The sequence below is a fragment of the Azolla caroliniana genome, unplaced genomic scaffold (genome assembly GCF_043228905.1).
Source record: "Azolla caroliniana isolate FFs.n. ecotype wild unplaced genomic scaffold, voAzoCaro1.0.p SCAF_3, whole genome shotgun sequence".
NCBI lineage: Eukaryota > Viridiplantae > Streptophyta > Polypodiopsida > Salviniales > Salviniaceae > Azolla > Azolla caroliniana.
This window is the reverse complement of record NW_028230438.1, coordinates 566,923-585,221: the sequence shown is the minus strand read 5'-3', so window position 1 is coordinate 585,221 and position 18,299 is coordinate 566,923. Positions and strand designations below refer to the sequence as shown.

General features: G+C 46.4%; 1 protein-coding gene across 1 annotated transcript; it reads right to left on the bottom strand.

Moving 5' to 3' along the window:
- Positions 1-257: 257 nt before the first annotated feature.
- On the bottom strand, positions 258-1,896 carry LOC147865715 (pentatricopeptide repeat-containing protein CRR2, chloroplastic-like). Its single transcript, XM_087316058.1, has one exon. The coding sequence runs from the start codon at positions 1,753-1,755 to the stop codon at positions 295-297; it is 1,461 nt and encodes a 486-aa protein (XP_087172184.1). The 5' UTR covers positions 1,756-1,896; the 3' UTR covers positions 258-294.
- Between the last annotated feature and the right edge of the window lie 16,403 nt (positions 1,897-18,299).

The window sequence follows — 18,299 nt, the reverse complement described above, 5'->3', positions numbered from 1 at the left end:
TTAGTTTGCATCAAATCCTGACATAGATATAAATAAATAGAAAGACCTGTAAATGAACTGAAACTAGGTGAGTACTATATGATATATAATCCACACTATGGTATCTTACCAAACAAAATACTGCGACAAAGTTTTGGCACATTGTTCTACAGAAATGTTTCTGTAGACTTGGAAACTTTTTTGGTTGAGCATATGTTACCCTTGAGTCTCGAAACTAATATAGTGGCAAGTTTACCACAATGCCAGCAGCATGCTCCTTTCAAAAGGTGTAATTCTACTCCTTATGAACCCAGCTTAAGTTTCATAAACATAAAAATCAGATAGGGCTACATATGAAGCTGATATCAAGGGATCCAATTTAATAATAAAATTGGCTGCTCTTTTACCTCTCTCAGCATCATCATGAAATCTACAAGCACCTAACAAAGTTTGCCATATCACTGCATTGTTTCGAACTTCACTGTTCCTCAATATAGCCTCAGCCTCCTCTAATCGCCCAGCTCTAGCATAGAGGTCAATCAAACACCCATAATGTTGTGATGTAGGTTTCGTAGAATAGTCTTCAAATACAGATACAAAATAATGTAATCCTTCTTCGACCTTGCCTTCATGACTGCAAGCCGAAAGTATATTGACATATGTAATCTCATTAGGACTGATGTCATTGTCTCGCATTGCTGAAAAAATGTGTATTGATTCCTCGATAAGCCCAACTTGAGCATATACAGATATCATTGCAGTCCATGATATCACATCACGTATAGGCATATTCTTGAACACACACAAGCCATTATCCAAATCACCGCATTTTGCATACATATTGAGCAATGCATTTCCGACTGACAAGTCAGTTTCACAACTCCCATCCACGATAAATGAGTGCAAAATGCGGCCCAATGTTAAGGCTGAGAACGTGGCGCAAGCTCCAAGAACGGAAATAAGAGTTACAGAATCGGAACTTAAGTGTTGCTGTTCTCTTTGCATTCTCATGAAAAGCTGTACCGAGATCTTCTCAAATCCATGCTTAGCGAAAGCATCTATAATCACACTCCACAAGATAGTATCAGGTGTGTTCACACGCTCAAAAGCGACCTTAGCTTCCGAAAGGAGCCCATGTTTACTATACATATTGATAAGACCAGTTGCGACAACAACATGTGAATCGGACAGTGCGTTGATTATACGAGTGTGCATGAACACCCCCTCAGATAGTGTTTCACATGCATCTATGACTGTGCTATACGTGAATTTGTCTGAATAAATACCTTCTAGGATCATTTGTTGAAATTGTTGAAGAGCATACATGTATTCATTGTGTTGAACAAGCAAAGCAAGAAAGATGTTCCATGTGTACACATTCTTGTGACGGATCAAACGGAAGATTGAAACAGCATCCGCAAGAGACCCATGTCTTTTCCCATAGAACTCGAGGAGAAGATTACACAAGAATCGGTTACCTGCTACTGAAGAATGAATGATTGTATGGAAAATAATGTTTCCCCACGTGAAATCGTTTGCATTGCGCTTCAGCAAAGATGAAAAGTTCTGGATTTGTTGAAGCTTCTCTTCGTTCTCTCCAAAGCCATGCACACGTTGAAGTTCTTCTTCTTTGTGTATGAAACCATGCATATGCTGAAGTTTTTCTTCCTTGTGTGTGAAACCATGGATTTGTTTCATATTTTCTTCCGTCTGTGAGAACCCATGGATCAGCCGGCATCTCTGCGAAACGTTTCTGACAGGGGGAATGCACAGCATCCGGCATGCTTCGATTTCTCTGTGCTAGAGACACGAAAAGCTGTTATCTGAAGAAAGGAACCCCCAAGTCTTTCTGCTGTGGGGCAGGCCCAAAAAACCCTAATTCTGCTACAGAACTTTGAGGCATCAATGAATACTGAAAATTACTACATAGTGAAAATGACATAAGACATAGAATGAAGGAATGCTTCTAAGTTTCCGAGAGCCCCCCCTGTTTTTCAAGTACTGTTGTCCCAGAGAAGAGGAAGGCTCCTTATCGTGGGCGAAGACAAGTTGTTCTGTCCACACGCCCGCCCATTGCTCGGATCTCAGTTATACCTGCTAACTTTAGTAGATGGATACCACGTGAAGCATGGGGCTTTCTCAATGCTTGTCCATTTGCTGCTCTCGGAAGTTGTCTTATCCTTTGCTTTCATGGTCCCGTCTCACTCACGCCACAAATTTACCCGACGACAATGTGGGTTGTATGTAGCTCAAAACCTAACCTTACAGTCTCCATTTGACTATTTTTTATGAAGCTTCTTTGTAGAAGTAACACTGTATTATAGCACCAAGGCTAACATAATGTATAGAGTGTGTTGCACTACGAAGGTAAGGATATAGATTCTGAAGATGTTATAATATCGACTGATCCAACAACAACTCTAAATGGGATAAAGACCCATTTAAGAGAGTGTTACACATCAAACAAGACCCACCAATTACCCCATACCTAAGGAAATCAGAGAACATCTTATAAGAGTTTTGATGGTAGCGTTCAATCAATCTATTGCAAAGATGGTGATAACATGACATTGTTTCCTTGCAATTAAAGTTCGCAATTGGTAAAGCAATAAAACTAGTAGGATACCCAAGATGACGACATGCTTGCCTTTATGTTAGAAAAAACACATCCTATCTTACATCTGTCCAAATTTTAAAGTCATTGCCAAAGGCAACTCACCCACCATTTCCTACCAAGGAAACGATGTTTCATGGAAATGTATATTTTTAGAAGGTCTATGTTGGTAGGCTAAGGAAAGTCCACACCAAACATGAAAACAAGAGGGGTTTATGTCATGTTAATAACTTTTCAAGAAACACCGATGAACCCAACCTTACATGCTAAAAACCTACACTACAAAAATCAATGATAAAGAAATTGTAGCTTCGGTATGTCAAAGCCAAGTCGGTGCGAAGGTGATCCTCCCCTTAAAACATATCAATATCATCATTGAAGGTACACAAATTAAAGCCATGGGAAAGTAAAGAAAGGAATGAGGTACTAAATGATAAAAGCACTAAAATGAATATTTTCCTAAGGGCATTATGAACAAGGACTACACTCCAAGGTCTACCTATAACCTAGTCAAGATGTCAAAGGGCCTAAAATAGCCTTCAATGATGTTGCACAAACAAAAGAAAATCAACATGGATATGATCCAACCCCTAAACCAATGGTCATTGTAATTGATTTGACCTAGCCGAAGGAGCTACTCAAAGAGTTCCAAATGTCTTTGTTTGATACTTTGTTAACATTAGAAATGTATCACTGAAAGCGGTCAAACATACAATCCCTATGCGTGTCAATGATAGACTAATCATGTAGAGATTGAGACCTCTAAGTCACCGCTATGCGCCATGCATGACCCGGGTTAAAGACAAAATTGAGAAAATGCTCAAATTTGGCATGATCTATCCAATCAAACACGATATGTGGGTGTGCCATTTTGTCTCCCATCTTACAATGCTTTTATGAGAACTGTTGAGAATCAACCTCAACCTAGTCTAGTGTGTGAACACACCTTTGAGAGTATATGAACACTCAAAGGTCAAAAGTCACCACTACTTTTGTAGCATTAACTATGTGTCATAGAATCATATTCTATGACACATAACCAATGAGTTTCCACATTCCCAATGACCGATGAGCTTCGGTAATTAATGAAGAGAGAGGGTGACTACATAAAGCACCCTCCTCCTACTTTATAATAACCGGTTAATCTCCTTTGTAATATACATTTTCTCGATCTATCTTGTGTCTCTCTCCTCTCCTCTCCTCAAACACACAACATACATCTCTAACCTATTCTGTTGCACATAATCACCATCGATTCTTTACATGGTATCAGAGCGGTTTGGTAGTTCGATCTAGCCCATTCGTGTGTGTTGTGCTCTACGCCGACGTTCAATAAGAACCGACTCGTCGTTATCGTAGTGCGACTACATAGCTCGTGCTCGAGAGAGAAGGAAAAGAATGAATACTCAATGGGAAGTGCTCTCCCTAGCGAGAAGTTGGATAGAAGCAACTTTGCATCTTGGGAGCATTGTTGTAAAATACTTAGCATAAAATACATGTACAATACGTATTCTAAGTATTCTAACTTTTTTTTAAAAATACTTAAAATACGTATTTTATAGATAAAGTACGTTAAATACGTTAAATACTTAGAATACGTGTAGAATACTTGTAACATACGTAAAATACTTCTTAAATTGTAAGTTTTTTTTTCAGAAAAAAGAAAATATTTTTTGAAATGATAAATACTTGTTAAATACGTAGAATACGTCAAATTTTTAGAATACGTAGAATATGTCAAATTTTAAAAAACGACAGTTTTAGAACGTAGAATACATGTAGAATACTTCAGAGTATTCTAAAACGTACTCTAAACGTAGAATACGCGTTTTTTAACAACTATGCTTGGGAGTACAAGATGCACCAATACCTTGTCGGCCAAGGCTATTGGAGCTACATCAAAGGAGCACAAGAAAATCGACACGACCCAAAGGACACCGACTACTCAACATGGGAGCAAGCGGCGAGTTGAGTAATGTATTGCTTGGACATGTTTTCATGACCACATACTCGGCTACATTCGAGAAGTCGAGACACCGAAGGAAGCATGGGAGAATCTTAAGAAGATATTCGCCGCCAATACGACGACACGAAAGCTTCAACTCCGCCAATAGTTGAACAACATCCAACAACGGGACATATCCATCACGAGCTACACGTTGAAGATCAAGGAGCTTTGTGACTCGCTCGGTTCAATAAGCGTTAATGTGGATGATGACGAGATGGTGCAAATATGTCTCGACAGCCTCGCACCACGGTTCGGCACGATGAGAACTGATGTTCTAGCAAGGGAGAATCCTCCCTGTTTCTTCGATCTTCAATCAATGCTATTGGTTGAAGAAAATCATGTTCGAACTAAGAGCAATGCCTCGGAAGGCCACATGCTCTACACACATTCGACTGGAAGAAGAGGACGCAACCGAGCAAGAGGCCGATTCGGCCAAGGACGAGGCGAACGAGCTCCGACCTATGAAAACAACTCCCATTATCGACAAGACGTTGGAAACCTGAGAGGAACCTTCAGAAGAAGGGGGAGTTTCCATTCTGGTGTAAGCTGACAAACTTCGACTGAATTTAGATATTGCGACAAAATCGGCCACCATGAAGAAGAGTGCCGAAAGAAGAAGTGCAAGCCGGCTTCCACAAGCCGACAACTAACTAACTACGCCACAAATTATGACTATGACGACCATGGCGGAATGTTCGTGATGAGCCATAGAGCAAATTCTATGTCGGCCTCTACGTCGACTAGTGCCTTTGGTCTAGAAGATGTATGGTTCATAGACTATGGTGCTTCGAACCATATGATGTCTCATCAAGAATGGTTCCAAGACTTACGAGAGCCGGATTGACCCGACTATGTTGAAACCGGAGATGACACCACTCATCCGATTCGGCATGTCGGCAATGTCCCATTCAGGAAAGAAGGTGAACAAACTTGTATAAAAAATGTCTTGCATGTACCCACCATAATGAAGAATTTGGTCTCGGTCAACCAAATTGTGGAGTAAGGGATCCAAGTTCGATTCAACCAAGGTGGTTGCTTCATCGAGAAGGAAGGCCGATTGTTTATCCTCGAATCGAACGAGGTAAGATCGGCCATGTTTGCAAAGGGCCTCAAAGCTGACACTAACATAGAGCTATGGCATAAAAGAATCGGCCATATCAATCTCAACAAACTCAACGCGATACAATCGAAAGGAGTCATCATTGGACTTCCGACGTTCAAAGAGAAAGAGATTGAAGGAGTATGCGGAGCATGGCAATTCGACAAGCAACATCGGCACCCGTTCCCGAAGGAGAGGAACATGAGCAAAGGCCTATTGGACGTAGTCCACTTGGATGTGTAGGGACCGGCACAAACGGCCACATTCGCAGGATGTCGGTGTAACTATGTTACCTTCATCGACGACTTCTCTAGATACACATGGATCTTTACACGAGGATGAAGAGCGAAGTGTACCTACATGTACCTCTCAATGCCTACATGTACCTCCCGTGGAAATCCTCGCACCCCATAACACACAAAAAGGGCTTCATCACGGGAGAACTAAAACGGTATGCTATCCGGGAGAGCTCGAAAAATGGCTAAGACCGCCCAAGAGCTAGGGGCTACCCATCGAAGTTCCTACTCAAGTGTTTTTCGACCGTCCCCTACTCCATACGAAACCAACTACTCTCTAACCAACCCAACAACAAAAAACCTCCACCCATTGTTTTTAAGCTTCGTTACTCCCCATGTATCAAAAAACTCCAAATCGGAGCGCTCGTGAGAAACAAACTTAAACCCCTTCTAGGAAAACCACAATACAGTTCCCTTACACCCCCTCTCACGTGTTGGTTAAATGGTAAAAAACTAAGAAACCACCTAGTACACGCATCCTTTCCCCCCACCTAATGTTTTATGTACTCTCACCCCTCTTAACCCCACCTAAAGTCCTTTGTACACTCTTTTACCTTCTCTTTGTACACACTTTTGTATGTCCCACATACAAAGGACTCTCCTCCCTCTCCCTATAAAAAGAGCAACCTAGTAGGCTTAGTTTTTCATCATTTGTATATCGGGCACTGAAGAGCCTCCATCGAGGTGAAATGCATTTGCCGATCGTTGCCTTATGATAGTAAAACTTTCTTTCCTTCTATGTGTTGCTCTTATCTAATTTTTTGTCTCAAGTTCTTAAGTACTTATTTAATAAATTTTTATTAAGTACTTGTTTAATCACTTTTTTATCAAATTTTTTTGTCTTAAGTTTTTAAGTATTTATTTAATCATTTTCTATTAAGTACTTGTTTAATAATCATTTTTATTACGTACTTGTTTAACCCCTTTTTTTTAAGTACTTGTTCAATCATTTTTAGGTTTAACTTTTTGTTTAAACATTTGTTTAAGTATTCTCCTCTCTTAATCATAATCATTCTCTTCTCAACCATGACCCCTTTTCTTTAACCATAATCCCTCCCTTCTCTTTTAATTATAACCTTGCGTTAAGTGTTTGCCCAAGTGTTTTCTTATCTAAATATTTGTTTAAACATTCGTTTAAGTACTTTGTTTAGCAACCCCTTCCCCCTTAATCATAATCCCTTCTTAACCATAATCATTTTTTAATCTCAATCTCTCTTTTCTATTTTTATTTTTATTTTTTTTATAATAATCTTTCTTTTAAGTGTTTGCTTAAGCGCGTGTTTAAACAACTCCCGTTCATCTAAGCGTGTGGTCCCGTTTTAATAATACTCGATATTGGTGTTTTAATAGTACTTTATTGGTGTCTAATAACTTAAGTTATCCCAATGATCTTTAATATGTTCTAAAAACTTTGATTAGGTTTAAATACTTTTGATAACTTCAACAAGCTACACTCCCCTAACCCCCACCCACGCCCTCACTTTTCTATTCTTCTAAAACTATATCACTACTTATGTTTAGACATACAAATAATATCTAAACTTGAGTCCACCCCAAACAACCCCCGATGAAGTGCCGCACACTTTAAGCCATCTTAAAAAAGAGGAACATGAGCAAAGGCCTATTGGACGTAGTCCACTTGGATGTGTGGGGACCGGCACAAACGGCCACATTCGCAGGATGTCGGTGTAACTATGTTACCTTCATCGACGACTTCTCTAGATACACATGGATCTTTACATGAGGATGAAGAGCGAAGTGTTTTCACACTTCAAAAAATTCAAAAGCAAAGTCAAAAAGACAATCGACTGCCATGTACGATGTCTTCGGTCAGACGGAGGAAAGGAATACTTCTACGATGCGTTCACGACATACCTTCGACCAGAAGGAATTCAACGAGAATTCACTTGTCGACACACACCACAACAGAACGGTGTAGCCGAACACAAGAATCGGCACATCCTCGAAGTAGCATTGGTGTTGAGCGGCAAGCTCAACCGGATCCGGATCGGCTGAATAAGCCTGAGCCGGATCGGCATTCGGAAGGATGAGCCGTATCGGTGAGCCGGTTAGCTGAATCTAGCAGTAACCGGAAGCCAAGTAGCAGCTAGTCTACTAGGGAGTTAATATCTTGTAGTTAGTGACAGACGCTCGTGTGAGCATTGAAGTACACCATACTTCTGTTAGTTCGGATGGACTTGTATAAAAGTGTTCACTGAACACATACGATGTATAGACTGATTAATATTTTTGAATTGAGTTTCTGTGTGCTCTCTCTCTGTCTCTCCCGCGTATTGTTAAGCTCTCCATTAAACCTGTTTTCTGTTTTTCTGTTTTCTATTGCTTCCACACGCTATTTGGTTCTACATGGTATCAGAGCGCAAGGGTTGAGAACCTCTGCAGCCGACATTCGCTTTCGCAAGAAGAAAACCTAACCTTTGTAAAGAACAAAAAAGAAAAACAAATGGATAGAGGAATGGCTAGCTCGCTCCCGGTGGAGAAGCTCGACAGATCCAACTACGTATCTCGGTCATACAAGATGCACCAGTACCTGCTTGGGCATGGTTACTGGAGCTATGTCGACGGAGCTAATGACACAACACCTGATGCGGCACACAAGGACTTCTCGGTGTGGGAACAATCGACAAGCAGAGTGATGTGCTGCTTTGCGTCCAGTGTCGAAGTCTAGAAGCCGAAAAAGGCTTGGGGAAACCTGAAGAAGGTGTTCGCCGCAAGCAGTACAGCCCAAAAGCTGCAACTCCGACAGGAGTTGAGCAATGTCCGACGTGGCTGATTACACGGCCCGAATCAAAGAGATATGTGACTCGCTTGCCTCTATCAACGTCACAATAGAGGAAGACGAGATGGTACAGGTCTGTCTTGGGGGCCTGGCGTCTAAGTTTCGAGCTTTCCGGACAGCAATATGTACGAGGGAGAATGCACTGTCATTTTCCGACTTAGAGTCGATGCTCCTTGTAGAGGAGAACCACGCCGGTGCGTCAACAAGTGCACCCACCTACAACCGGACGCTGTACACGGAGGCGAATCGGCCCTGTGGGCGTGGTGGACGAGGCAGGTCGGCACACACTGGAGGCGGCCGGCAAGAGCAAGAAAGAAGGCACAGAGAACGTGCCGACAACAGTTCCAGGACTTCCACAAGCAGGGGGAGTCAAGGTGGTGCTGGAGGCCGGCAAGACAAATCTGCCATAGAATGCTAGTACTATGGCAAAAAGGGCCACAGAGAAAACGAGTGCTGCCCTGATTCGGACAGATCTAGATCCGGCAAAACTGGTCGGGAGAACCGGCAAAGCTCGCACTACGCGCAAGGATCGAAAGGATCCAGAACCGGGAAGACCGGTAAGGGGCCAACCTTGGTGATGAAGCACGAGGCAAATTCGATGAAGAAGACCACTTCCAAATCGGAGGAAGTGTGGTACGCTGATTCCGGTGGATCAAATCAGATGACGAACCACAAAGAGTGGTTCTCCTTCGTGGAGAAACCGGAACAACCAGGAGTTGTCGAAACCGGAGACGACACTCCTGACCCAATCATGCATATTGGTGAAGTCCCTTTGAGCCACGTCGGACAGAAGGGGAAGCTGATGAACGTATTACACGTTCTGATTATCACGAAGAACCTGGTGTCAGTCGGACAGATCATCGACCAGGGAATGCAGGTGCGGTTTACGCACCTCGGGTGCTTCATCGAGGAGGAGGGCCAGATTATTGCGCAAGGGCGTAGAGACGGGATGATGTTCATCCTCGACACCAATGACATCGGCACCACTTTTTTCGCCAAAGGACAGAAGATTGAATCGGACATCGATCTTTGGCACAAGCGGATTGGCCACGTCAATTACCGGAGGCTTCAAGACCTGCAAACGAAATAAGTTGTTTTTAGTTTGCCGAAGTTCAGTGGCCGGAAGGCCCAAGTATGTGAAGCCTGCCAACTCGGGAAGCAACACCGGCTTCCATTCCCCACCGAACAAAACCGTGTTAAGAAAACGTGAAGAAGGCACTCGGGCTCTTCTTTTGTATGCGCGGCGGATCGTAGTGTGCTGGATCGTTAGCGTGCTCTAAACAGACAGAGAAAGGAAAGGGGACTTACCTCTGTAGTAGCAAAATGGTTTTCTTCTATTACATGTAGAGCTCAACTTGCTCTCGTCAGTCTTCTGGTCTCTCACTCTCTCTCAGAGTTCTCTGCTCACTATTCTCTGTTCTTTCTTACTACTTCCTATTCACTCTCTCTTACTTTTACCTAAGTCATAAGTTATTACACATGCAGCTAATTAGCTGCCCGTAGCTAATTAGCTGTCAGTCGCTAAATAGTTGTTCACTAGCTAATTAGCTGTCACTAGCTAAATAGCTGTTTTACCTTTTTGTTCACTAGTAGCTAAATAGCTACTATAGCTTATTTCTCATAAGCATCACATACCATGTTGAGCTTGCTTCTCAACAAACCGTAGCCGTAACAAGCTCAACCTTATTCATTCGGATGTATGGGGACCGGCATAGAACGTCAGTCTTGGCGGGAGTCGATACTTCGTCTCCTTCATCAACGACTATAGCCGGCACACATGGATCTACCTCATTGAGCAAAAGAGCGAAGTCTTCGACTATTTCCGGAACCTCCAAAGCATGGTGGAACGGGAATTAGAGAGGAAGATCAATTGCCTACGGTCAGATGGTGGAAAATAATATTTTTCCGGCCAATTCAACAGTTATCTGCAGCAAACAGGAATTTGGATAGAGTTCAATTGCAAATACACACCGGAGCAAAACGGTGTGGCCGAAAGGAAGAACCGATCGCTTGTCGACGCGGCAAGGGAAATGCTAGAAGAGAAGAGCATGCCCCATTTCTACTGGGCGGAGGCGGTCCGGACGACCGTCTACATCCAAAACCGGATCGGTGACAAGGTGTCCGTGCATGAGCTGTATTTCGGGCGCAAGCCGAATTTGAGACACCTTTGGATATTCGGTAGCATTGCATATGTGCATGTACCCGATGAGAAGCGGAGGAAGCTGGATGCAAAATCAGAGAAGTGCATCCTCGTCGGCTACTCACATGAGCAAAAGGGGTATAAGTGTTATAACCCCCGGACGAAACAGGTCCGAGTTAGCCGCGATGTGGAGTTTGATGAGACGGCATCATGGTATGCCTTACCTGCTCCGACTTCCGACCCCGACCCGACACCAGAGGATGAGGCTAGTGAGCCTGAACCGGTCCAGATAGAAGATGATGAATCCAGGACTCAAGAAGAGAGTCCGGAATCGTTTCGGTTGAGTGGGCCGAACGAGAGACTGGGTCAATCCGATCAGTCAGAAGAGGAACCGACGAGTAGTGAAGACTCTGTCGTGCTTCGTGCTCTCGCTGCGCAAGGAACCGAGGAGACGGTTCACGCGCAAAGAGATGGGGAAGAAGAAGATGCTGGATTATGAAACTGGTAATGATAAGTCGGATCAAAGCGGATCCGACTTTGGAAAAGAAAATGACGGTTCTTCGACACCGAAGACCGAACCGGCCAAGAAGGGCCTCAAACCGGGTAACGGTGGGTTACGCCGGTCAACCCGCCAGAAGGAACCTGTTAAGCGGTATGGGTACAATGAGTACATGGCGCATCACTATGCGTACATGTCCAAGGTGGCGGAAGTGCGTGAGCCGGAGAGCTACGCGGAAGTGGCAAAGGACACACATTGGCGTGCCGCTATGGAAGAAGAGATGCGGGCACTTCATGCCAACGAGACATGGGACCTGGTTGACCCTCCCTGTCATTATAAACCGATCGGATGCAAGTGGGTGTACAAGGTGAAGTACAACACTAACGGTTCAGTTAACCGGTACAAGGCCTGATTAGTGGCAAAGGGATACGCACAGACCCACGGAGTCGACTATGACGAAACCTTCGCTCCAGTTGCGAAGATGACGACGGTTCGTGTGGTACTGGCGGTTGCAGCGGCAAGGGGGTGGCATCTTCACCAGATGGATGTGAAGAATGCGTTTCTTCAAGGTGATCTTGATGAGGAAGTCTTTATGACTCAGGCCCCCGGTTTTCAGTCGGAGATGAACAAGTCGGTTGTATGCCGGCTAAAGAAGTCACTTTATGGCCTGAAGCAAGCCCCTCGAGCTTGGAATGTGAAGATTACGCACCGGTTGCGTAAGATGGGGTTTGTGGCCTCCAAGTCCGACTCTTCATTGTTCATCTGGCAAGGTTCGGACGGTCCGGTTTGCATCTTGCTGTATGTTGATGATCTAGTCATCACCGGACCCGAACTCGATGAAATCAACCGAGTCAAGTCCCAGCTGTCAAACACATTTGAGATGAAGGATCTGGGGGACCTTCACTATTTCCTTGGGATCGAGGTGATTCGTAACCCCGACGACATATTGCTCTCACAAAGACACTATGTGTTGAATATGTTGTACAAGTTCGGCATGACGGAATGCCGACCAATCTCCCCACCCCTAGACCGGAACTAGAAGCTTCGTCCTGACTCTGGACCAGCCTGCGATGAGAAACGGTTCCGACAAATTGTCGGAAGCCTTATATATTTGACCATCACCCGACCTGACATTGGCTATCCAGTCGGTGTGATTAGTCAATTCATGCAGAAGCCGACCGTCAAGCATCTTCAGTGCGCACACCGAATACTACGGTATATGAGCAGCACGAAGGACCGGGGACTGTTATACTGGCGAGGTATGACCGAAGAGCTAGTCGGCTACACGGATGCCGACTGGACCGGCGATGCATCAGATCGCCGTTCCACTTCCGGCTATATGTTTTCCCTTGGTAGCGTGGCTGTTGCGTGGGGCAGCAAAAGCAGCCAACAGTGGCTCTGTCGAGCACTGAGGTTGAGTATCGGGGCGCTACCATCGCCACGCCACCTGTGAAGCCATTTGGCTTTGACAACTACTTGAAGACCTACGGATCGAGGTACCGACCCCGATCCTGATTTACTGCGACAATATGAGCAGCATGCAGGTCGCCAAGAACCCCGTATTCCATGCTCGCATAAAGCACATAGAAGTGCACTATCACTTCGTGCGTGACTGCGTCCTGAGCGGTGAAGTAGAACTTCGGTATGTTCATATGGATCGGCAAGTTGCCGACATCTTCACCAAACCGCTCGGATCGGACAAGTTGCAGCACTTTACCGAAATGCTCGGTGTTCAACATCTCGACGTGCCGCACTTGAGGGGGAGAACGGGCAAAGACACCGGAAAGGGTAAAGGCAAAGAGATTGTCAATTGTGCCGGTGAGGGAAGAACCGACAAAGGGGGAGACAAGAAGAAGAAAGAGCCGAGTCGACAAAGGAAGCTAACACATCCGAACAAGTCGGAACAAGTAGCAGCGACGACAGAGTCAAGAAGGATAGAGCCGACCGGAAGAAGAAGGCCAAGACCCGGACATGGTCCAATGTGGTGAAGGGCCTGGAACCGGAAGACGAATCGGGAGCAGCCGATTCAGACAAGGGTTGAACGAATCGAAGACAACTGATTCGGTTCAATAGACGGATTCGGAAGAATCGGATCAATTCAAGGCCAAGTGGACGAGACGGCAGCAAAAGTCGACACCAACACGAAGTAATCGGTGGGTCGACAAGCGCCGAAGTCATAGCAGCGAGGGAGCTGATTTGGGCTTGTTGAACAGACAAGCCGACCGAGGAGGTCGAGATGCGCAGAAACAGAAGGGTCGCGACAAACGGGACTGGACCAGACGAGGAGCGCGAGCGAGACGGAGTGACGCCATAAGGAGCCAAGTGGAAGGATCGGTTGCCATAGAGACTGATAGTACAATCCGACCTCAATTTGAGCTTGAGGGGGAGTGTTGAGCGGCAAGCTCAACTGGATTCGGATCGACTGAATAAGCCTGAGCCAGATCGGCATTTAGAAGGATGAGCCGGATTGGTGAATTGGTTAGTTGAATCAAGCAGTAACCGGTGTCGTGAAGAAATCCGGGCATAGGCGGAATCGGAGAGAAAAGCGCATGAACAAGCTCTTACACGGATGGACGCGTGAATTGATATTTTGTACACGATTCATAAATGGACCGGTGGATGTAAATACTAAGTAGTACACATTTATTAGGGGATTGTGCATATCTTTGATAGGAGGGACAAGGAATAAAGTGATTTGACAAGGGGATGGGAACTATAAAAGGAGAAGAGAGAGGGGAGAGAAGGGGATTGCGCGCTAGGGAGGATGAAGTGCTGCTGGAGATTTGAGTGCCGAGCTCTCTCTTCTCCTCGGGTCGTCGGTCTCTGTGGGTTGGGAGTTCGCTGCCTCTGCTTCGTGGATAGCCCGTGCGCTTCCAACAGAGGCTCTCCCCCTTTTGTTTTGTTTCTGGGAGTCGAACGAGTGTTGTCTGTGTGTGTGAGTAGGATCCCCGTGTCGGGTCCATCGCCGCCTTGCCAGTTGTAACCGTCAGAGTCGTATTCTCTTCTAACCTCTTGTATTCTCTTGTTATTGTAATCTCTTGTTATTGAAATCAAGTGTTATGTTCATTATCTCTCCTTCTCGCTCCGTGCATCTACAAATCTCTCTCTCTCTCTCTCTCTCTCTCTCTCTCTCTCTCTCTCTCTCGTTGCTCGGTTCAAGACCCCCGTGGTCCCGCCCCGTCTACACGCACGCGCGTAACAATGCGACATATTTGGTGAACCCGACGTGAACAGGGTGGCAAAGGAGTCGAAAGATGAGGGGATCGGAGCTAGCAGAGGCAATGACAGTGGCCGTCGACCGACTGGTAAGCGCTCGTGAGGGGACGGGTACCCTCGACAGAGCCATTGAATCGATCGTCGGCTCTATAGGCCCGTTCGGAGGGAAAGACGCCACAAGTTATTTGGAGGCTTACCGGGCCGAAATGATCATGAGGGATATCCCGGTGGACATGCGGCTGTCCGGATTCCCTCGGGTGGTGACCCCGAGCATCCACGCGGAAGTGCTCGAGGTGCTGGCCGGATGTCAAACTTGGGAGGAGTTCGAGCTACAGCTCCTCGAGAAGTACGGGTTTGATGACTCGCTTCGGTTGTCGAGGCGGGACTTCATGGCGTGGGTGGAAAGCCCCGGAAAGGGGAGCAACACGTCGGTGCTCCTCCAAGAGTTCAAAAAACGGTTCGCGCGGCTGTCGACGCTGGACTGGACGGTGCGTGAAACAAGTCGAGTACTACTGTTTGTCAAGTTGGTGGACGCGCTCGACAGAGAAAAGGTGGGTCCCCTATTGGAAACAGACGAAGGGCTCACGGCAGACTGGGCCGTGGTAAAACGGGTCTACAGCCGTTTCGACAAACGGCACGATTGGAGCGACGGAAGCTCGTTAGGGTCGGGGCCGGTCCCGGGGAGGAGGCTCGAGGAGCCGGTATCAGTGCCGGCCGGTGGGAAGGAAGAGACCCGAATCTGGCCAGAGTCGGGGCCGGCAACGAAGGACGTGGTCAGAGGCCCATCCGGAGGATGGTGACACAGATGGTGCGCGACTTGCAGATTGCACAGGCCCAGAGAGACAGTGGCGAACAACCTCGCGACCGGAGGCCGCCGGCTGGGCAACGGTGCATGTGGTGTGACGTGATCGGTCACATTCGGATGGATTGCGCGGATTTTGCCGACACACTCAGGACCAACGTGGTGTACCTTTGGAACGGGCGGGTGCACGCAAGCGAGACCCGGAGAGCCCTAGAACTGAATACCGGGTGCGGCGGAATGAGAGGTTGATGGAAGAGGCCGCGGCACGACACGTCGAAGCCGTTAACTATTCAGTGTCGGTGGGAATTCGGTTCGGGGGTGATGAGACCCGGAAGGCGAAGGACTCCGGATTCTGGCCGCTAGTGCTAGAAGGCCTCTCCGGAGTTCGGCTGAAGAAGGAAGAGGTGGACCGCGCGGAACAACGGGTCTAGGAGGTCACCGGTTGGGACGATCCGGTTGAAGAGAAGACGGGCTTCGTAGAAGCCGCTTGCCAGAACTACGAGGTCCTGGTGGAAGACAAACGGGCAGGAAAGGCCGGAGGGGTCGGTTCCCCGCAGAGGTACGCGACCCGGTTCGGACCGAAACCGGCCGGTGCCGGCAACCCAGGCGTGTCAGATGGGAAGAAGCAGGCGGGGTTTCGGTTGTGCACCGAAATCGAGAGAGCAACGGACCTACGGAAGGTCCTTGAAGAGCGGATCCTCGACAGTAAAGTGGAGTTGTCGTTGTGGGAGGTGCTGCGAATCGCCAAGAGGGAGTTCCACGACTCTATCGTAGACTTGGTGAAGCGGAAGAGGCTCTCGACGGAGCCAGAACCGGAGAATCCAGTGGAGGTGTGGACCACGCACTTGGAAGACGAAGCCCTAGAAGACGAGTTGGCGGGAAGCCACTACACAAAGCCGCATTGGGCCAGGGCAACTACGGAAACCCATGTACGGATCGACAACGTTCTGGAACCGGTGGTGGCGCTGATAGACCATGGATCCGAAATCAACCTGATGTCCATGGATTTCTACAAGAAGGGTAAATGGCCGATCAACACCAAGCACGGCTGGAATATACGGGCAGCGACGCGCGCCACAAAAGAACTACATGGGGCCTGTCCGAACGTACCGGTGAAAATCGGCGATGTCGAGATCGACCAACACTTCTTCGTGCAGGAGACGTCCTCACATCCGGTTATACTAGGAGAGCCATACATCACGGCGGCACGGATGGAGACCAAGGTGTTGGACAACGGTTCGGCCTATGCAAGAGTCAAGACCCAGGACGGGCGTCACTCGATCCAGTTCCCGACTCCTGCCGAATCATGTCCAATCGACCCGAATTTGGTCAACCAAGAGATAGAAGACAAAGATCGACTAAGACATATGTTCGAAGAAAGTCCAATCATGACCAGGCTCACTAGGCCATAAGGGCCCCTGAGCGATCAAAGCACATCTCGGCCAAGTCCGAAGATAGACAAAGGCAAGGCCAAAATGCCGGAATATGAAGATGATAATTTCCACGACAACGACTATGTAAGATCTATGTATCGATGGAGTTAACTCCTTGATGTCGTTTGTGGAGTTCAGATCGGCGTATACCCTTTTGATGGTGAATCGGGCGAAGGTGGTTGTCGGACACCTCCGAGCCTCACACTCACTTAATGATTAATAGACGATTAAGCACGATATCTCTCTCACTCTCTCAAGCTCGCTCTCATAGACAATACGGTAATGAATATAGACAATAGGAGTAATGAATATGTTATTAACCCTCTTTGCTGAGAGGTCTAGCACCAACAAGGAAAAGAGATTAGTGTTCTCTAACTAAACACTTCACTAATCTCTCTTAAGCTTAAAGGTTACAAGAAGGAGGAGAGGAAGCTCTAGCTCTTAATCAATAGGGAGATCTTTACAAATGGAAGAACCCTTACAAAACCACCACTATGTGGTTTATATAGCATTTATATTTAGGGTATGGACCTTTCACACTTGGGTGTCCCTTAGCCCTCTTCGTAGGTCCTTTAGCCATACTATGTCCTTGTTGATGCACTCTTCTTCATTACCGGTCGTGGTGCGATCCAAGCGCTTAACACTCACTCATTCGACAATGAGTTCAGTGGCTTTGATGTGCCTCTTATGAGTTCATCAGGAGTTAAGAAACCACTCAGATCGCCAAATGAGAAACTCCGACGGTTCACCTGTCAGTCAATTCAGCTACAATGATTATATGTCATACCACTATGCCTTTATGATGAAGTTGGCAACAGTTCGAGAACTGGAAAGTTTTTCCAAAGCAACGAAGGATCCACGATGGGTCGAAGCAATGAACGAAGAGATGCAACCACTATGCAAGAACGAGACATGGGATCTCGTCCCTCACTCACCGCACAAGAAGGCAATCGGTTGCAAATGGATTTATAAAGTGAAGTATAATGTCGATGGCTCTGTAAACCACTACAAAGCTCGATTTGTAGCGAAGGATACACACAAATGCATGGAGTCAACTATGAAGAGACCTTTGCCCCGGTGGCAAAGATGAGGACTGTGCGAACCGTGATTGCACTTGCAGCGGCGAAAGGGTAGCACCTCCATCTAATCGCGTCAAGAACACCTTTGTTCAAGGCAAATTAGAAGAGGTGTACATGGTACAACCACCCGGATTCGAATCCAACATTCATCCGAAAGACGTCTACCGACTCAAGAAGCCCCTCTACGGCCTTAAGCAAGCACCATGTGCTTGGCATTCGAAGATAACACAAATTGATCTTACTCGAATTAGCTTCCGAATGTCAAAATCTGACAACTCTCTCGATGTAAGAAGCGATTCGGAAAGTCCGATTGCTATCATCCTATATGTGGATG